Consider the following 21,406-nt stretch of genomic DNA (forward strand, 5'->3'; position numbering starts at 1 on the left):
AGAGTGATAAATGAAAGTCGAGTAAGCAAATAGGTAAAAGAGTAAACAAACAATTATAAATGACATTCCTTCTCCTCCTCCTCCTCCTCCTCCTTCTCATCCTCCTCCTCTTCTTCCTCCACCTCCTACTCTTACTCATCCTCCCTCCACGCGTCTCTCTTCCCTCTTCCTCCCTTTTCTTTCCTTCTCCCTCCACGCGCCTCTCTTCCCTCTTCCTTTCCTTTCCTATCTCATTCCCTACCTGCCACGCTTCCATCCTCAACTCACTTTTTTTCCTTCAATCCTTCCCTCCTATACTTGCCTATCCCATTCCTTCCTCACTCCCTCCCTTACCTGAGGAATGAGTGTTTTTATATTCCTAATTTACACTACCCGTTACTCCTTAGAAAAGACCAAGAAGGCAAGAAAGAAAGAGAGAATGAATCGATAAAAATGAGAATGATAGGATGGAGAATGAGAGGGAAAGGGGAACATACAGAGGGAATAGGAAGAAAGAGCGATGAGTCATGGGGGAATGAGACAGACAAAGGGAAAAGAGTGAGGAAAGGGAGAGAAAAATGGGAAACATGCTATTGTGAGAGAGGATAAGAGGAGAGGGAAATGAGAAAGAGAAACGAAAAGAAAACGGGAGGAGTTTGTTGTGATGTTGCTGGAGAAATAATTAACTATGAGTCATTCTTGAAAGATGACGAAGGAGAGTGAGTTCTGGTGGAAAAAATAGGGAAGTGGAGGAATGATGAGGCAGCAGTCATGGAGGAGAAGGAAAAGGAGGAGGAGGAGGAGGAGGAGGAGGAGGAGGAGGAGGAGGAGGAGGAGGAGGAGGAGGAGGAGGAGCAGGTAAGAAGGAGGAGGAGGAGGAGGAGGAGGAGGAGGAGGTAATAGAAAGGGAATCAGTGATGTTTAAAGTAAATAAACTCTGTTGTTGTGGGAAGAAGTAAGGGAGGGCGAGGAGTAAGGGACAGGTAGGACAGGTGAATGGAGCGGTAAACGAGCCAGGAAAGAATACACCTGACCACGAAGGAGAAGGGCAGAGGGGCATACGACCTTGAAAAACCCAAATAACAGTACATGCGTTGTATGAAGAGCAGGGTTTTTTTTTTATTATTAGAAAGAAACATGAAATCGGTTCAAAATATAATTATCACAATACATTTTCTTTGTTCCTCTTTTTCGTAAGTTTTTTTTTTTTTTTTTATCTAAATGCGTCCTCGTAATATAAACATTAACCTCAGTATTTTTCAGTCTTCTGTTTTAGCGGAATAACAACAACAGTACTACCACCACCACCACAACACATACACACTGACAGCGCATACCACCAGCAGCCTCTGACAGTACAGTACATCGTGACCTACAGAGGAAGGAACACGTAACGGACCTAACACGGGAAATCTGAGGAACTTAAAAATAATCAGGCGAACTTAACAAGAATCTAAAGAACTGAAGAAGAATATGATGACTGCATTCAAAACAAAAACAGACAGAACAGGAGCACAACAGAACATAATATACACAAACCCATTCAACACTAATACAAAATCACACATGTCACATCTCAAGCTTTACTTTAGAAATATAGGAGCAAAAAATCAACTCAAACAGGACAATAATAAAAAAAAACCTACATGGAAGACACCAAAATAGGTCAGTGCGGAGGATGGAAGGGAGGGCAGAATCTGGGAGGCATAAAGGAAGAAAGTGCGAGGAAGGCAAGGTTGGAGGGAGGGAGAGATGGGAGGGAGGGAGGTAGGGATGGAAGGAAGAAAGGAGGGAGGAAAGGAAGAAGGCATGTATACAGCCTACCTGGGCACAGTTTCTGGAGGTCAAGGACAGGAAGAGGAGGAGGAGGAGGAGGAGGAGAATAGAAAGAGGATCCCGTCAATCACCTGCTCTCCTCCTTTCTTCCTTCAGTGTGTGCGTGCGTGCGTGCGTGCGTGTGTGCGTGCGTGCGTGCGTGCCAGCGTGCGTGCATGTGTGTGTGTGTGTGTGTGTGTGTGTTTACACCAACCACTGTCAACAACCACAAATTTTTACTGTATCCATTTTTATTTCATCTTTTTATCCTCCTCTTCCTCCTCCAGCTCTACCTCCTCCTCCCTCTACCTCCTCCTTCACCTCCCACCTCCCATCTCCTCCTGCACCTCCTCCTCCTCCTCCTCCTCCTCCTCCTCCTCCCATTCACGCTCCCCGGTAAAAAGTGACTTCCACCCACCTGATCCACGTCGCCCCAGTAACACCTGGCGCTTGTTCCATATAACTCCTTTCATTATGCCCACCTGCTGCCGGCACACCTGTTATAGATCAGGCCACGCTCACATTTAATAACAGAGACAGAGAGAGAGAGAGAGAGAGAGAGAGAGAGAGAGAGAGAGAGAGAGAGAGAGAGAGAGAGAGAGAGAGAGAGAGAGAGAGAGAGAGAGAGAGAGAGAGAGAGAGAGAGAGAGAGAGAGAGATTTTAATGTTTTATTGAAGCTACAACAATAGAATCATAATTAAGCTTATACTAAACTAAAAAAAAAAAACTAATAGAATATACCTATGAAAAAAGCTTGAGAGAGAGAGAGAGAGAGAGAGAGAGAGAGAGAGAGAGAGAGAGAGAGAGAGAGAGAGAGAGAGAGAGAGAGAGAGATAACGCTTGAGGTATGGACTGAGGAACGGAGAAGGGATACATACAGCCCAGGCATAACACAGAGAGGGTCGCGGCCTATCCTGCCTTGACCCACATACAACCCTGGTGCTTGTGGGGGCTTTGGGAGGCTGAAGGGGGGCGAGCGGGGGTTATAAAAGGGAGAGGATAAGGGACAGGCCTGTAGTGTGCCTCAAGCAGCCCATCCTTACTCTGTCCATCCTCTCTGCTTTCCTTCTGACACCCGAAAGCAGCCAGTCGAGATGCATTTCAAAGGTGAGGCAAAGATAGAAAAATGAATTGATAGTTGTACTAGGGAGTGAGACCTAAGCTTAAGGAGATTTGTGGAAGTGAGAATAAAAGGAAGAACTGGTCATGCTTATCCATTATCGATATTCTGGCCCCGTTCAGCGTAGAGATTCTTTGTGCTTGGTTTCCTTTCACTTCATGGTATCTGCTCACCAAGTACAGGGCGTTAAGCTGAGGAACGGTGACCTTGCAACTTGGTGGGAGTGAATAGTTAGTAATCCTGCTCTCGTGTGTGTGTGTGTGTGTGTGTGTGTGTGTGTGTGTGTGTGTGTGTGTGTGTGTGATAACAATGACGCATAACTTCATCCAGCCATCAATCTCAAACAAAGTGATTAAACTCTACATTCCGTATAATTTACACGCCAAATAACATCACTAACGCCACTGCTGCTGCCTCCGTCTAACTATAACCTCTCTTAAACTCCCCAGGACTCCTCAGCCTCCTCCTGCTGGTGGCCACACTCCATCAGGCGGCCGCAGCTGACGATACAGACACCACCACCACCACCACCACTACCACTAAGAAGCCGTCCCTCGCCGCTAATCTGGCTATCAAGAAGGCAGATCTGGTGGCTGAGATCCTGGATGCCACTAACAACCTACAGGACATCCTCCCTGACAACTCCCTCACCATTAGCGTGGAGTCAGTGGGTTACTTCCTCCTGATGGCGGGTATCGTGGCTTTCGTCGTCCACTTCCTCATCGGATTTGGCAAGGGAGCACCTGCCGCTGAGCTCTATTCTTACCCGTCCGCTCCCACGTGAGTGTTCCTCGACTTGTCCTTCCATACACGCCTTAGTCCACTCTGCCTAGTCTTTTACAGTACGGTCTTCCTCAGTCTCTGCAGCGTCACCATACTTGTATATTAACGCACATGAAAAAAAATAAAATAGAGAATAAATAAATAGGAAAAAAATAAGACATAAATAAATAAATAAAATAAAATAAAAGTAAAACATAAATAAATGAATAGATAAATAAAACAAACATGAGAGAGAGAGAGAGAGAGAGAGAGAGAGAGAGAGAGAGAGAGAGAGAGAGAGAGAGAGAGAAATGGAGACAAACAAACAAACAAACAGACAGACAGACAGACAGACACAGAACAACCTTGTAACCTTAGAAAATAAGAAAATAAAAAATCTGTCTAAATTCTCTCCTTCCTTCTTTCATCCACTTTCTCTCTTGTACCGAACCACGTTTTTTTTGTGACGCTTCAAATCAATCATCCCTCTTCTCCACAGAACCTACTCCACCGGCAGCGCCCCAGGGAGTGGTTACGCCGCCCACGCCGCGGGATACACGCAGGAGGAGGCCTACAACGTGCACCGGAACTTGGAGCAGGCGGCCGCGAAGTATCAGTAAACGGCGCCTCTATCTGACGGGAGGAACCATTAGTCTCTCTCTCTCTCTCTCTCTCTCTCTCTCTCTGATCAGTCGTTTTCTATCGTTTTTCTCTTCTTTCTTATGTATTTTGTACTTTCCTTCCCTTCCCCATTTTCTTTCTTCTCTTTCATTGTTTCCCTCTCTTGTTTTACTTTACTTGCATGCTTCCTATCTTTTATTTTTCATCTTGATCATTCCTTATCACTTCTCGTTTATATATCCTCTCCTTCCTTTCATTCTCTTATTTCATTCTACATTTCTCCTTTTTTTACCTTCTCTCTTCCTACAACTTTCACCCCTTCCTATTTTTTTCCCTTAACTCACGTTCCTCCCTTCCTTTCATTCCCTCTCCTCCTTCCCTCCCTCCCTCCCTCCGACCCTCACGCCCCCACAGTGCTCACGAAGAGGTGACTGACGCCCTTCCTTTTAATCTTAAGTTAGCGTGTAATGAAAGTATGAAAGTGTAAATAAAGATAAAAAGGACAGCATGTTTTTTTTCTTTCATCCTTTTGTTGAGAGAAAGGCAAACTACACACACATATACACACAGATAGACAGACATACAGCCCTGTTTTTTTTTTCTTTAGTACTGAAGCTGTTTGTTTTATGGGAGAGGAGAAGAAAATTCGAGATATAACTAAAATAAATGAATAAATAGTGTCCCCCCTTTTTTTCTTCTCTTCCTCCATCTTCTCTCTCTCTGTATTCCTACACTTTACTTTTGGGTCAGTGTTACAGTACTTCCCTTTTTAATTACCATCGCTTCCCTTCTCCCTTTTAACCTCTATTATCTCCTTAGGCTACTCTCCTCTGCCTCCTTCTCACCATTCCTCTCCTCTATCCTCTCCATTTCCCTTTTGCCCACCACTTTCCTTCTTTCGCGATGTCTCTTATCTTCGTCTCCCCCATCTACTTCCCTTCATTTATCACTGTTCTTTCGCTAAATCTTCTCTTCCTTTTTTCTTTATCTCCATTTTCTTATCATGCATCACTTCCCTTCTTCTTTCTTCTCATCTCGTCCCTACAGCTCGTGGTCTATTTTTCTGCCTCTTTTTTTTTCATCTCCACTTTCCATCCATTACTTATCCTCTTTCTCTCTTCTCCTCTCGACCACTTTTATATATCTTTTTAGTCTCCTCTCCCCCCTTCTCTCCTTGCCTACGAAATTTCTTCATCCTCCATCCTCCATTCTTTCGCTTCCTCTCTCTCCTACTCTTCTCTTATTCTCTTCCTTTCTATCTAAGTTTCTGTGCGCGTGAAAAGGAATCATATCACCCTACACGTGCCACTTGGCTTCAGGAACAGGGTCAATGAGGCACCCTGACGTCACACAGTCAACTTGGGAGGGCGTGGCATCGTGACGCCCTTCGCGGCACGAGAATTAGGAGTGGTAACGGGACAGCGATGGGACGGAGGAGGAGGAGGAGGAGGAGGACTTCCGCTGTCGTAGTACAGTGTATAGACAAACTTTTTCTATTTGTTTCCTTTCTTTTTTTGCAGGAGTTTCAGTGATGAGTAATGGACGCTCTCAATTACTTTATACTTCAGCATCGTCCTGTCTCAGTGCTTTTGAGTGTTGTGGGTATCGTAACAGTGACAGCGGCGTCATTAGTGATTCCTTGTCGCCCCACATTCCGCCAGCCTATTAGCAGGGCGTAGGGCGTGGGGCGTGAGTCCTTCCTTATAAAAGCGACAAGAGGAGTCTGTGGCAGTGTTAGTCTCCTCTCAACGACACCTGAGGCAACGCACAGCCAAGGGAACACGTATACCACACGACCACGACGACAAGGACGACCAAGACGTATACCTAACGCCCTGCCACCCGCCCAGCACAGGACACGTGGACTTTACTCGTGACATTATGAGACCTGGGAGTAAGTCTGTTCGAGTAGTCTTAGTGTTACCTTCTTCGCCGACTCCTTCAGGACATGAGTGTGTGTGTGTGTGTGTGTGTGTGTGTGTGTGTGTGTGTGTGTGTGTGTGTGTGTGTGTGTGTGTGTGTGTGTGTGTGTGTGTGTGTGTGTCATTTTACGCACAGAAGTGATTATTACCTAACGGCTCTTATTTACTTTTCTTTCTTGTAGTGTCGTAGTGATGAGAGATAACTGGTGACACTGGGATGTATTTCATAATGAATACTGTATGATGCGTTAGCCAGCGACGTTTGGAAGTAAGAAATTCCGATGGAAATTGTGGTGCAAGTGTGGTGATCGAGAGACAGTAAGATGGTCAGAGGATAAAGATTTCCTTATGAAAGTAATAATAAGTAACCGCACACACACACACAAACACACAATACTGTACATGTTAGAACCTGAAAGCAAAAAATACAAATAGCACAGGGAGGTAACATACAATTCAAGATAGAATAGTTATGGCGGCCAAGATACTTTTAAGTCCAATCCAACACAGTCTACTCCAGAACAACACTCATACATACCCAAGGGACAGCACACAGACGATGAGCTAAGAGGACGCTGGCAAGTAAGAGCAACACACATGGGTGGTGCTGGTGAAATGATGCCGAAGTTGATACAGGAATGCATAGGAGCAACACAGACTTCAACCAAAGGACATACATAAAAAAAAAAAAAGTGAGCGACGATGCCAGGAAAATAGATGTTGCAGCAGATGGAACGCAAAGAGGCTAGACACATAGTGGGACTCAGAAAGAAGTCATTGGATACTCGTACTAGTGAAGGAAGCACTTTCATAACCACATATACGAGTACAAGTGAGCTCGTGGAGAAGTTGCACTCCAGGCAACAGAGTCAAAAACTAGATGATAATTGTTAACCACGCTACCTATTAGCTTGGAGTTCCAGAGATAATGCGCTGAGACCGAGCTAGTTCTTATAGTTTTCAAGCTCTTCACAGAATTTCATGTCCCACCGCTGCTACCAATAATTGTTGGGCAGCCCGCAACCCGAAATCATAGTCTCAATCTGCACTAGACTATATTTCACTTCATACACCACATCAGCCAAAGGGCCAGTTAAATACATGCACTCTGTTCATTACATCAAGGTGAAACAAAATGCATTCTCCAACTTTTCGTGAAATACTGAAGGCTGGATGATTTTTCAATGATTTATAATTGAGGACATGATTTTTGATAAGCCAGACTGTTACAGGTAGTAGTTTACCGCCTGGCCAATTGAGTCAACAATAAAAGGGGGAAATTTCACTTTGATGTTCTGAGCAGATGTTTGGTGACTCTGAGTACTCACCAATGCCGCCTAAAGTTACCAACTGCTGATGGCGTTCCTCCTTCATGGCACTACACTGCAAAGAAAAGAACATTAGTTATTTTCATTACTACTACAATCTTCCTCCTCCATCTCCACACAACCATCTACCATGTATCAGTAATAGTGTCAACGGAGCATTTTCTCTATACTTTATAATAACTCATCTATCACCTGCAGGAGCATTGTGGCGAGCAGCAGCTGTGCTGGTTGTGACCGAGGCTGTGTGGTGCTCCGTGGCCCTTGCCTCAGGAAACTTTCAGGAGGCCGACACGAGTCTCTACACCACGACAAACACGGGGACGCTCGAATGGTGGGAGGATGGTAGCAGAAGACACACAGAGCAGACACAGCATACAAGACACGATGAAGGTACACGAGAGGAGCAGGATATCAATGTCCTTGATCTCCCTGATGTTCTAATCCCTGCGAGTCACATGCAGCACATTCAAGAGAACATGGTTGATAACAGACAAATGGGCGGCGAGGACAAGAGGTCACATTACCAAGAAGGACGAAGACTGGAGGAGAACACTAAAGAAAATGAAGTGGAGGTGGAGGAGGAGATGAATGAGGAGGGGAGATTGTTCTTTACAGGTTTAACAGGCTTGACTGGAAACCAACAAGTGACGATCAGCGTGGATGGTTTGTGGGCGGCCATCATGTGGATCGTATTCATGGTGGTGCTCATCAAACTCCTCATCTACGTCATCACCGGCAAGAGCTACACCTACTGGGGGCGATGGCTCACCTCTGCCTTGTAAGTGTCTGGTTTGCTATGTCTCCTCCCTTTGCCTTCACTCTTGTTCCAGTTCCTCATTCCCAATATTACTCAGCCATTTTTCTTATTAAGAATATTCTGGCTTGCTGCGTTTTCTTCCCTTACCTTCTCTCTTGTTCCTAACCCTTATCCCAAATACTACCTAGTTAAACAATCTACCTACATATTTCCTCACTTAAAAATTTGTCTAGTCCTCTTTGAAAGCTTTCTATTTGCTCGGTACTACTAACTTATACTACCACATTCATCTACCATTTTCTCCTCTCTCTAATCTTTCGACCGTCAATGACAATATAACACCACATTTTTTTTTTTTTTTTTTTTAAAGTAATTTTGCAGAATTCTACAAACCAGTTATAACACCAACGGCACTAAAGAAAAGTTAACAGTTTGATGATTTGACCCCTCCTTTTGCTGTTAATGGTGCCTTCAGAAAGTCTTAAATCGAATGATTGCCATATCAAGATTGAGGAGACGGCAAAGATGTCAAGAGGTTAAGATCTTTGTTGTAAATTTGATCCTGGTTCACGGCCTTTTCTCTGTGGGAAAGGTAGCATTCCCCCATAACCTTTACCGGTACTATATGACCTTGTTACAGCACCAACTCTCACGGTCACGTACTACACTACATATAATAATGATGGTCTCTTGTGACTTCCATTGTATTCACATGTATTTTATATTTTGCAATCTACTTCCACTCTCATTAAGTCTGTTACTCGCATTCTTGCTCTTGACTTCCCTTTTTTTTTTTTTTTTTTTGCTGCCAATGTAATAGGTTATGAAGAATATGAGGAAACAACAGCAAGATCTGAGGTAAAAAAATGAAATTACAAGATGTATAGACACAAGAGGATGTAGTGATGTGATGAATATAATAGCGGAGAGGAAGTGAATACACAAAATAAGTGAGAAAAGTTCATTATTAACAAATTTTCACAAAGACAGAAAAAACAAACAGATAAACATAAACATAAACATAATAATAATAACAATAATAATAATAACAATAATAATAACAATAATAATAATAATAACAACAGGGGGAAGGAAAGGAAATAAGACTCTTAAAAAGTATTGCAGAGAAAGAGAAGAATAAAATAATAAGGGATATAAAAGAGAAGAGGAAACAAAAAACGTATATAAACAATAGAAAAACACTCAAATAATTAAGAATAAAACAACAAGAGCATAAATTCATTACACCTCCTACGAAAGAATACAGAGGAAGTGAGACAAAAGACAGAGATAGACAGACAAGTGACACTAATGGCATGAGTAGGAAGAGGAAGCAGGGACAGATAGATAAACATGAGGTAATTAAAGCAGACGGTTCTTAATTCTATCGCTCTGTCACGATGATGTAAACTAATAATCTCTCTCTCTCTCTCTCTCTCTCTCTCTCTCTCTCTCTCTCTCTCTCTCTCTCTCTCTCTCTCTCTCTCTCTCTCCCCGCAGCGGTGACGACTACTACTACAACAACCCGTACCACTCCACCTACACCGCCTACCGCGCCTTCGACAACCACGCCAAGAAGTACAACTAATAACGGGAACACACACACACACACACACACACACACACACACACACACACACACACACACACACACACACACACACACACACACACACACACACACACACACACGTTACAATCTGAAGTATGTAGAAAAGACAATTAACTGATTTACAAAGTCGTGGTATTTTTTTCTATTTTTAGCATCAGTGTGATTAGTGTGATTGTTATTTTTGATGTTTTGTTCCTAAAGTATAGTATTGTTTCTATACTTTTTTTTTATAGGTATGTAAATATTGTGGAGTGTTTGTTTTATTTAATTATTTTAGGTTGTATAAGTTAGGTTAGGGTTTACATAGAGGCGTGCATTTCTTCACAAACACAAACACACACACACACACACACACACACACACACACACACACACACACACACACACACACACACACACACACACACACACACTAATAATTTTCCAGTTTAGGTTGCGTTCCTCTAACTAATGGACACTTGTGATACATAATGAGATAAAATAAGATAAAAATAAAATGAAAACGAACTGTGTGCTATTCCTTTTCGTGTGTGTGTGTGTGTGTGTGTGTGTGTGTGTGTGTGTGTGTGTGTGTGTGTGTGTGTGTGTGTGTGTGTGACCTGCCTAGCACGCCTCTATCCGGGTATCCACTTCGTTCCCATTCATCTACGTATAACTAAGCTGTTGTTTATCACTATATAACCGCCTCTTCCTCCTCCTCCTCCTCCTCCTCTTCCTCTTCCTCTTCCTCCTCCTCCTCCTCCTCCTCCTCCTCCTCTTCCCTGTAGTTCCTCCAACTTTTATTACAAAAAGATAGAAAAAAAAGAGACGCAGAGAGTTTAAAGGAAAGTATAGAGAGAGAGAGAGAGAGAGAGAGAGAGAGAGAGAGAGAGAGAGAGAGAGAGAGAGAGAGAGAGAGAGAGAGAGAGAGAAAGCAGGCGTGTTCGTCTCCCTTCACACCCGTTTTGCACCTGTACACACGATACTACTCTCTCTCTCTCTCTCTCTCTCTCTCTCTCTCTCTCTCTCTCTTGGTGTGTGTGTGTGTGTGTGTGTGTGTGTGTGTGTGTGTGTGTGTGTGTGTGTGTGTGTGTGTGTGTGTTTTCAACAGAATGACGGTGGAGCAGCAATAAACGCAGCAATTGTTACTACACTGAAGATACAGTGAGCTATAATCACACACACACACACACACACACACACACACACACACACATTTCAGTGAACACAATAAATAATGCTGGAAAATAGCGAATAAGTGTAAGTGATTGGAGTTCATAATTGATAAGAGTAAATTAAATAGAAATGAAAAAAAACAATAACTAGATTCAACTAAGAAAACACCACCTCTCTCATTTTCCCATCTTTCGACTGGGAATAAAAGTTTCACCAGGTTTATATAGAAATTATGAAGAAAGTTATACATACACGTACCACCCTTCCTATGATTTCCCGCTTCCCTCTGCCCTATCAAGTCTTAAGGAGCTGTGAACTTAGGAACAGGGAGTGTGACAAACTAAACACTCGCACCACACCCGAGAAAGAAAATGGAAACTAATACCACTCTTTGCTTTCTTTCTGGGTAGAAGGAAGCATGGAACACACGGAAGCAAGTACTTGAGAGTATTTAGCACACGCACCTGAGAGAGAGAGAGAGAGAGAGAGAGAGAGAGAGAGAGAGAGAGAGAGAGAGATAATAGGAATGATAAAAGGAAAAGAAATAGAAAAAAGGAGGTCAGCGGGTGAATAGAGAAGAGTGAAACGAAATAAATAACCTAACCTTTAGTTGGAGAAAGAGGAAAAAACTTTTTAAATAAATAGATAAATAAATAAATAAAGCTTATAAAAAAATAGAAGAGGTAAAAGAATAGTAAAAAAAACACTAATAAGAGACAGAGAGAGAGAGAGAGAGAGAGAGAGAGAGAGAGAGAGAGAGATCCCGGATGTCGGTATGCCTTCCCCGCAGGCAGACCGCGGGAGGGAAGAATGGAGGAAGGGAGGGGCGGAGGGAGGGTCAGGCAGGCAGGCAGAAAGGTGAGAGGGAGGGAGACAAAGTGGGTCAACATAGCCCTGGAGGCAATGTTCTCCCTCCACCTGCAGGCACTATTCTCCTCCTCCTCCTCCTCCTCCTCCTCCTCCTCCTCCTCCTCTTCCACCTCCTCCTCCTCCTCCAACTACTACTACTACGACCACCACTACTACTATTATCATTATTATTACTACTGCTACTACTACTACTGCTTCTGTCTTTATCCCTTATTCTCCTTTCCTCCATACTTCATCTTTCTTTTCATCTTTTAATATTTGCATTCTACTTCACGTTACCTCCCCTTCTTCCTTATCCCTCCTCCTCTTTTAGCTCCTTGATATCGTTTTATGAAATAGAAAAATGTGAACCGTGTAGTTTACAAGTTAATTTATTTTTTCTTCTGCCTTGCTTCATCTACCACTTGTATCTGCAGTAGAAGCAGTAGTGGTGGTAGTAGTAGTAGTAGTAGTAGTAGTAGTAGTAGTAGTAGTAGTAGTAGTAGTAGTAGTAGTAGCAGTGGTAATAGTAGTTGTTGTTGTTGTTGTTGTTGTTGTTGTTGTTGTTGTTGTTGTTGTTATAGGAATTATAGTTGTAGTTGTTGTCGTTGTTGTTGTAGCAGAATCAGAAATACTACTACTACTTCCTACCGTTTCAAGTAAGAAGAGAAAGAAGAAAAAAATAATAATAGGCATCCAGTCCACTACCTATACCTACTCCCAGCCTTCCCCTCACCTCACTCGATCCCGATAACCTCTTCCTGACCGTCACTGCTCTGCCCTCCCATACTCGTGCCTTCTCCCGCTTCCTCTTCCCTTTATTCTCTTTCGTTCCAAGTTCCTGTCTTCTTCTCCCATATAAAAACTGTTCTCCTTATCTCTTCTTTTTTTTTTTTTTTTTGGTGTCGCTCCAGCCTTTTCCTTCACACACAACTAACTGCCTATTGTTTTGTTTTGTTTTTCCTTGTCCTTATTTTCCATTATTTTCGATCTCAGTTTCTGCAGTTTCTTCCTCCTGTATCGCTTCTTCCATTCCTTCTCTTTCCTATACAACTCTGCTCTTTCTCTTCAGTTTTCTGTCTATCGTCACTTTTATCACTTCTCTCCTTATGTCTCTCTACCCTCTCGCCGTACCTTCCTTCTTATCTCAGCGTGCGATAGAGATGAATAAATATACAAACCACCAAGCAAACAAACACTCTAATTAATAAATCCTGTTTTACTTTTCTTCTCACAACCCTCATCAACATTTCACTGCATTTCACCCCTTTTCTCTCTCTCTCTCTCTCTCTCTCTCTCTCTCTCTCTCTCTCTCTCTCTCTCTCTCTCTCTCTCTCTCCACGCAATCCTCTTTTTCTTCTTACTCTTCGTCACGCTGGACTCATGGGAGGGACAAAGATTTTTATTTTATTTTTTTCACTGCTTTGTAACTGTTCTGGTAACCTCAAGTGTTCTGGTGGTGGTGAGACAACAGCACACACTCTCTTTTTGTTGTTGTTATAATTTAATGTATAAAAATGTGGAGGAAGTGGAGGCGGTCGAGTGTGTGGTGGTGATGTGTGTGTGTGTATTTTCACTGTTTGATCTGCTGCAGTCTCTGACGAGACCGCCAGACGTTACCCTACGGAACGAGCTCAGAGCTCATTATTTCCGATCTTCGGATAGGCCTGAGACCAGGCACACACCACACACTGGGACAACAAGGTCACAACTCCTCGATTTACATCCCGTACCTACTCACTGCTAGGTGAACAGGGGCTACACGTGAAAGGAGACACACCCAAATATCTCCACCCGGCCGGGGAATCGAACCCCGGTCCTCTGGCTTGTGAAGCCAGCGCTCTAACACCTGTGTGTGTGTGTGTGTGTGTGTGTGTGTGTGTGTGTGTGTGTGTGTGTGTGTGTTATGTAAAGTATTACGTGTATGTTACAACAGATTAGAGAAAACGTGAACTGGCACATATACACGAACACAAACCCCTCCTCCCCTTCTCTCTCTCTCTCTCTCTCTCTCTCTCTCTCTCTCTCTCTCTCTCTCTCTCTCTCTCTCTCTCTACTAGTACTGTTCCTGTAATTAGAAGACCTAAGTAATGCTATTAGACTTCAGGCAACCATCACCACTACCACTAACTCCTCCTCCTCCTCCTCCTCTTCCTCCTCCTCTTAACCCTATAACGTGACCCCACTGGGAATACGATTGATTCTACTTCCTGAAGGTGTAACAGACGTACCCATACTGACTCTTCCCTCTCTTCTTCCTCTTCCTCCTCCAACTCACCACTTCCTTCTCACTTTACCCAGCTCTCTCTCTCTCTCTCTCTCTCTCTCTCTCTCTCTCTCTCTCTCTCTCTCTCTCTCTCTCTCTCTCTCTCTCTCTCTCTCTCTCTCTCTCTCTCTCTCTCTCTCTCTCTCTCTCTCTCTCTCTCTCTCTCTCTCTCTCTCTCTCACATTTCGGAGCACCCATCGCCTGTCACGCCAGTGGAAGCCTGCCTCGTAAATGATATGCACCACCACACGCTGACAGCTGAAGCAATAATGAACGTGACTGTCTTGGCCGCAAAGAAAACAAGTGGGGGTTAAACCATTTGCATCTGGTGGAGTAAAGATCATCATTTTGTAAAGAAAAATAAGCCATGCTGCGTTCATAAGTATCAATTACCACGCCATATTACTAATTTGCATAAAGGTAATATCGCTTTATTAAGAATGACAGTAAGGTAGCGTACTAAATGCTAATCGTAATATAATGTTCATAAGTTAGTCATGTATGTACAATTACAGTTTTAAGTATTTATGTTGTTTATGACTTGCGCCACCAATTCTCAACAGGATAAAGTTGCACCCACACCGACCTGGTTACGGCAGTGATGAAGGTTTGGTTGTTAGGTGTTTCCATGCCTCCCCCCACCGCACACATAAACGTACACACACACACTAACAACACCGCGTAGAGTAGTGGTTAGCACGCTCGACTCACAATCGAGAGGGTTCGAGTCCCGGAAAGCGGCGAGGCAAATGGACAAGCCTCTTAATGTGTAGCCCCTGTTCACCTAGCAGTAAATAGGGGTTGTGGCCTCGCTTTCCCGGTGTGTGGAGTGTGGTGTGGTCTCAGTCCTACCTGATGATCGGTCACTACGACCTCTGAGCTCTCTCCGTAGGGGAAAGACTGGCTGGGTGACCAGCAGACGACCGTGGTGAATAACATATAATCCTAAACAAAACAGTACCTCAGTATCTAGATAGGCCACCCTCAGTGCTAAATGCAAATAAACTGTAATTATTTATAATACGTCCGCCTCCCCTTTCCGCACCACATCCCTCCCGCCCCTCCACCCAAACATTTACTGACTTTCTACATTTTTCTCACATCTTGATATTGATTGATGCCCATGATATATGTCAGAAATACCTTCTTTTACCCGTATTCCTCTTCTTCCTAACCTAAACTGGCGGGAGAACAGTTGGGGGCTTCTCCGCCTACGAGATTATTGCGTTTGATTAGATCTTTTTTTAAGCCAACCATTACTGCATGACCAAAAAATTGAAACGAGGCAGTTTGGTTTGTACGTAAGTTACCACAACTTATGAGGAAAGGCTTATTAGAGGGAGTTAACTAATAAATTTTCGACGGTTAGGGTAGGTTAGATTTTCAATGTGATTATCATTCCATACATGTTGAAATACAAGTTCGTTGGCTTTAGTTCCGGTACCTATCACACCTGATGGTCTACAGAACGCCAGCCAGCTGAACCCAACTCCGAATCTTACTGCCCAATGTGGCGCTCCACCCACAGCAACAACCTCTCAGTAAACACCTTCAACTCCAACTCACGACCTCATGCAGTCTTGCCGATCTGCCGACCTTAGCAGTGCCAGGCCAGCGTGTTACTTCTGTACTAGCCAAGCTCTGCTTTTCACCCCAGGTAATATAGCTATTGATTAAACACATAATTGTCGTTCATTCGACAAAACTCAAAAGTACCCATTACATTTACAAGTACTCTACTTACCTCAGACACACACCAGGAGAATCTTCTCATATCTAAACACTTGATATATCAAGGAACACAAGTTTCAATACGAATTAGCACTCGATAATCATACAACCAACACCATAATTCCACCAACAACAAGCCAACTGCCACGGCCAAGATGAGGCCAACATTGCAGCGAAGGCCGAAGAATCTAAAGCAAGGATTCTATTCCCTGGTCAACAGACTGACAGTTCTTATCGAGATATAGGTACGATAACAAATATTAGGTATCTTTATTTGATATTGTTTCATATTATATGTAAATATAAAGAATATCTTAAATTTAAACTTTTTACACTTATGTATTCTTCAGTTATGAAGATATTTACATACTTGTCGCTTTGTTAGTGATAAATTTTTTTTTAAATAATGCATAGCCTATTTAATATGCACCTTATTCAACAAAATTGTTAGGAAAACCTGAATGATTCTCTCTCTCTCTCTCTCTCTCTCTCTCTCTCTCTCTCTCTCTGTCATTGTTTAATGTTTATCGTAGTCTCGTTGAGATGACTGCTGGACGAACGTGTACGTGCTTACTAGCACTGCCTTACTTTTTGTAGCTATAGCTAACGTGTCAGAAAGCGGTGACATAACCGGAAGTGGTCGTGAAGGTGTTTTCGCTCAGAGCCCCTGTTAACCTAGAATTCTCTGGCTTCTCTCTAATCCAGGTCAACGTGTGTCAGTATAGGGAGCGTGCAGCGAGGCACTCATTGATGGTTCTGTATGACTATTGGGTGACAGTCAGCCAGGCAATAAGAGAAATGGCAAGGATTTATTTGTGTAGGTAAAGAACTACGTCTCGCTTATGGACAACAATCGAAATAAATGGATGAGTGAAGTCATGGAAATCACAATGCTTCATTGAGCTACAATAAAAAAAAAAAAAAAAATCCTAACATAGCCTAGCTACATTTAGATTCCAGCCTATGAATACGCCAGAAACGAATACTATAGCTGTTTCCGTTTTATGTAAATGTGGTTAATTATATGTCTTTTAGAGGGTAATTTCCTCCACTTTCGTTGCCGCCACAGGTCAAATAAAAAGGGCACTCAGGGCAGGCTTAAGCATGACCTTTCACCGTGGCGTGACCGTGCCATTCACACCAGTGACACCACGCCCTCCCGTTTCTTTCTCTGTAATACTGTTAGTACCTTACCATTGAATCCTAGATCCTTCCCACCAGATATTGAGTGATTGTATGTAGGGGTTCAGATTCTTCCTAGTCTTTCTTTGTTAGTGTAGCACAAACAACCTGAAGTAAGTATACCTGTCTTGAATATACGTATATGGGTGCGTTCCGGGGTTTCGTGACATTCATTTTCTTCTCTTCTATATCCTTTACTTGGCACATTGCCAAAAGTACTGCTAACTGACCTCCTTTCACCTCCCCTTTCCTTTTTTCTCACCTGTCCGCCAGCCGCCACCAGACACCAGGAAATGTTTGCGGTTGCGTATATGGGTGGGAGTAAGGTGACCTTGGGAGGGTCAACTGGTTGCCAGGTAGGAATCCATAGGATATTACAGTAGAGTAAATTAATTATTTTGTTAATCAATGTGTAGTTTTATTTTGTACGATATCACTTTTTTTTCGGTCTTCAGGATGGTAACATGCAGGTGCGGTACGAGTGTCACTCTCGGTGAGTTGCATCATGGCTCATTTCCTGCCTGCGTAAGGTGACGGCCAAAGCGAGAACGGGGCGGATAAGACTAAGCTGACCTCTTGCCCTCTACTTACCGCGAGTGCAACCGTAATGACAGGAGAAAATAATGCGATATGGGAAGTCGCTGTTGTGACCTGGCCTCCTCGCCAACGGTGACCCGCGTACAAAACGCGATGGGCGGGACGTTCTTTGCCACTCATTTGTGAGAAACCATCGGTAGAGCACACTAGTGCCGACCGTCAGCTGCTGACATACTTTAAGATACTTGACGTGAAGTCTTCGTGGTTCAAACAACGGACAGAGCGTGTAGAAAATGGAGTCGCTTAGTTCATAAAAGACGCCACGTGTTTGTCCTTACGAGTAGCTGTTGTTACTGAGGTGGTTATTATATGCGAAACAAGAAAGATCGACTCAGTTTTTTTTTTTTTTTCTGGTGTGAAAGATTCCTGATTGGGTGATGTAAATGTTGTCAAGCAGCAGCCAGAATGGAGTCCTTGTTACTGCTTCTGCTAGTAACCACTTCAGGTAAGCTAATTAAGTTGTAGCATGATCTATATGTGATATTCTAATATATATATTTTGCTAGCACGAAAATTAATAATTTATCTTCGCACAAAGTTTTAAAATTGATTAATTATGATGCATTTTCACACCAGGTGTACTACACATTCCTAGCATCCAGTCTGTAAAACAAGAAATATTTCAATTTGACAAATCTATACCATCCATAAAGTAGATTCCTGGAACTACTTACTAAGTTACAAAACTTCTCTGATCCTTGCAAATCCTTTCCTGTACAAGATTATAAACTGCATCTGTCTTCCACAAGACTCGGTTACTGTTTGCTAATACTCTTTTAAAACAAATTTCATGACCAGTGATGTCTCTGGAAGCCAAAAACTGGCCATTTGTTGGAGTATGGACACCCAAGGGTGTGACAGAGGACATGCCAAGGTTACCTGGACTTGACACCTCCAGTCTTCAAGCTGATGAAACAAAACAAAATAATCAGGAAACCAAAACTCTTGATGATCTTCTCTCACCGTATGTTGATGAATAGATATGTGGATAAATGATATATATATATATATATATATATATATATATATATATATATATATATATATATATATATATATATATATATATATATATATATATATATATATATATGCACACACAACTGAAAGCAGTTCATTTGTTAAATAATTTTGCCTGTGCTTCTGATATTTCATGACAAAGCAAATACTAAGCAATAACTCAAATGTAATAATGGATACACAGTTTTGGTTCCCTCAGATTATCAACACTTGGGGTGCATGCACTCTTTCCCCTGATGTTGGCCTTCACCCTCTATCTTGGTCTGGTACTGTGGGCCTCCTCTACCCTCCACAAAGAAGACTACCAACTCTACCAGTAAGTGAGAATTATTTTTGCGTCTATGCTTTGTGCTGCACAAATTATTCTTGCCAGGAATATCATATTTACATATTACATTGATATTATGTTTCATGCTCCACCACACACACACACACACACACACACACACACACACACACACACACACACACACACACACACACACACATATATATACTGTAAGGGAGGAGAGAACACCACCATCTTGACCATCCACACATGTCAGGTGCAAGTGTCTGCATAAGGAGTGATATTCAAAACATCTTATAGAAACACTCCCCATATGTATTCATTTGCATTAAAGTTCAACTTTGTTTATTTACTCATGTATGTATTTTGTGAATAAACATATGAAATTTTGCTCTCTTTGTAAGACCAATTGGCAAGGCAATATGCAAACCCTCTATCTGTCTCAAGATCACATTACATCACAATTAGAGAATTTGTCTTTTGTATTATCCATTTTCTTATGAACAATGAAAATCCTCTGGTGAAAATATTTATGCTCTCAGATGATAATTACATAAGTCTTCATTATTTGCAGAACCATCTCAGAGTTGAATGCAAAAACAGACCAAATTTCTGAAGGCCTGGCAGCACTTGCACAAATGTACATAGACAACTACCCCTTTGCCTACAGAAGTAACCCAAGGAGTCAAGATCATCATCTGCAGAATCCCTCCTAAAGATTCACCATGTAGGATTTCAAGTATAATATTTTTTTTTTTTTTTTTGTGTGTGTAACTGTGCAACTGACTCATACAGTGTCATTTGTGAGGGATATTGGTCTGATTTACAAATAGATATCAACTTATTACAAACTTTGTTAGATGGTTTATGGTATATTAGCAGAGACTGTCATGTAGATTTGAATATTACTTAGTACAATAACAAAACTTACTCTGATGCTTCTCAAGAAGAGAGGATGGCATGTAAACCTGAATTTTCTAAATGTCTGGTTGATCATTTACTAAGTAGTAAATACAAAACTCAAATATAGTATCTTCGTGCCAATACAATGAATATAAACTACATATCTTCAAATTAACACTGGCAGCTCCAAAGGGCATTCGGCAGGGAAGAAAACCTTGCATAATAATTCTGAAAGGCATGTGTTACTTGATAACAATTTGTTAATCTCCAGGGATATATGCAACTTAATTGTTCTTTCTTTTGCTTTTATTTAGTATTTCCTCAGATGACTTCATTACCATGGCTTAGATGTATTCACTGCCCCACCAGGCAGCAGATGTGTGACTCAAAAGGGTCAGCAAGGCACGAGAGTTTGTTCTACAGTGGAAGGGAGCCTCATCCTTATCTGACATTCCTAGGTACTTGGTTAGCAAAGGCCTTGAAGAATGAACTTAATCTGCCATAATATCTCCCTGCCTGATGTCATGTGTTGCATGACATGTTTATGACTAAATTTTCCCATTATCTGCCATGGCAGCAGGTCTGGATGCAGGCTATTCATAAATTACTACACTTCTCCCAATCACTACATTAACACTGAGGTGTCCAGGCAGCTCCCTGCACACCTGTCCTCTACTTAGGCAAAACTGTATGTTGTTCATATTGTGGTGCTTCTCTTCAAGGATGTGTATTTCTTTGTTGATGGTCAGGCTACCCTGTATGCCCTCTAGAGGGATGGTGCCACGGTCCATTTCAGCAGGATACCCTCTCATGTGGGTATCCAGTTTAGAGAGAAGGTAGATCGCCTTTCTCATTGAATCCTTTAGGATGACATGGTGGACTTTGGCACTGAGTGCTAGATTATCTTAATTATTAAGAGTAGCATAAATGATTGTACATGATAACATTAGTGATCAGTTTGAGCTTTGTTGCCATAGAGGTAGTACTAACAGTTTTCACTATGTACATGTCTTTCAGAGCTGTCAATACACCTATGAGAAACAGTGCAGCTCAGGACATGGCAATACAGCTCAGATTATGATTTAGTATGTATTTTTGGGAATTTTGTGATTTTCCTGGTGTTAGCTGCACCCAGGAGGACACACTATGCATCACCATATCATGGAATGTCTACTCATTCTTAAATTGAGGCCACAGGGTCATTTCCTAGACTCTGCCATTCTTGGGAATATTTTCAAGGAATACCCCAAGTTTGCCACCAAGTTGTGATGCAGTTTGTGTATCTTATTTAGTCTTTCACTCCTAATTCTGATTCTCTCAAGATTCAATGACATTTGTATTGCAATATTTTTCTATCTTCTGTATTTATTGGATTGTCATGCTGTCATTCATTATTTGACCAGGGTGTGGGTGGCAAACTCCATCCTCCTCCTGTGATATATAATCTCATCCAACAATAAACATATCAATCAATCAGTCTCTTTCAAGGTCAGTGTA

At 42.2% G+C, this 21,406-nt stretch overlaps 3 protein-coding genes across 5 annotated transcripts in view; 2 read left to right on the forward strand and 1 right to left on the reverse strand.

Moving 5' to 3' along the window:
* LOC123505821 (glutamate receptor ionotropic, delta-2-like) overlaps positions 1-16,090 on the reverse strand; it is a 110,925-nt gene extending 94,835 nt beyond the window's left edge. Inside the window, exons 1-2 of the mRNA XM_045257544.1 lie at positions 15,932-16,090; positions 7,549-7,603 (exon numbers count right to left, since the gene is read on the reverse strand). The gene's annotated coding sequence lies outside the window, so the exon portion shown is untranslated. The remainder of the gene's footprint in view (positions 1-7,548; positions 7,604-15,931) is intronic.
* On the forward strand, positions 6,049-10,425 carry LOC123505825. The gene is made up of 3 exons (XM_045257553.1): positions 6,049-6,192; positions 7,747-8,326; positions 9,806-10,425. The coding sequence occupies exons 1-3, from the start codon at positions 6,180-6,182 to the stop codon at positions 9,891-9,893; spliced, it is 681 nt and encodes a 226-aa protein (XP_045113488.1). The 5' UTR covers positions 6,049-6,179; the 3' UTR covers positions 9,894-10,425.
* LOC123505830 lies at positions 15,660-21,382 on the forward strand. 3 transcript variants are annotated; one of them, XM_045257558.1, is made up of 4 exons: positions 15,660-15,844; positions 18,496-18,661; positions 18,902-19,033; positions 19,581-21,382. In XM_045257558.1, the coding sequence occupies exons 1-4, from the start codon at positions 15,760-15,762 to the stop codon at positions 19,720-19,722; spliced, it is 525 nt and encodes a 174-aa protein (XP_045113493.1). In that variant the 5' UTR covers positions 15,660-15,759; the 3' UTR covers positions 19,723-21,382. The 3 variants fall into 3 exon arrangements, with proteins under 3 accessions (XP_045113493.1, XP_045113494.1, XP_045113495.1); XM_045257559.1 differs by having other exon boundaries at positions 15,661-15,844; positions 18,917-19,033; XM_045257560.1 differs by lacking the exon at positions 15,660-15,844 and adding an exon at positions 17,086-18,142.
* Positions 21,383-21,406: the final 24 nt, after the last annotated feature.

This window comes from Portunus trituberculatus, chromosome 18 (assembly GCF_017591435.1).
Source record: "Portunus trituberculatus isolate SZX2019 chromosome 18, ASM1759143v1, whole genome shotgun sequence".
Taxonomy (NCBI): Eukaryota; Metazoa; Arthropoda; class Malacostraca; order Decapoda; family Portunidae; genus Portunus; species Portunus trituberculatus.

What these genes read in the sequence shown, in the direction of transcription:
- LOC123505830 (XM_045257558.1), top strand. Translation starts at nt 15,760, where the DNA reads ATGCAGTCTTGCCGATCTGCCGACCTTAGCAGTGCCAGGCCAGCGTGT. An exon ending in CTTGATGATCTTCTCTCACC is followed by an intron (nt 18,662 to 18,901) that starts GTATGTTGATGA and finishes ATGGATACACAG; the next exon opens with TTTTGGTTCCCTCAGATTAT. An exon ending in GAAGACTACCAACTCTACCA is followed by an intron (nt 19,034 to 19,580) that starts GTAAGTGAGAAT and finishes CATTATTTGCAG; the next exon opens with AACCATCTCAGAGTTGAATG.
- LOC123505825 (XM_045257553.1), top strand. An exon ending in CGATGGCTCACCTCTGCCTT is followed by an intron (nt 8,327 to 9,805) that starts GTAAGTGTCTGG and finishes CTCTCCCCGCAG; the next exon opens with CGGTGACGACTACTACTACA.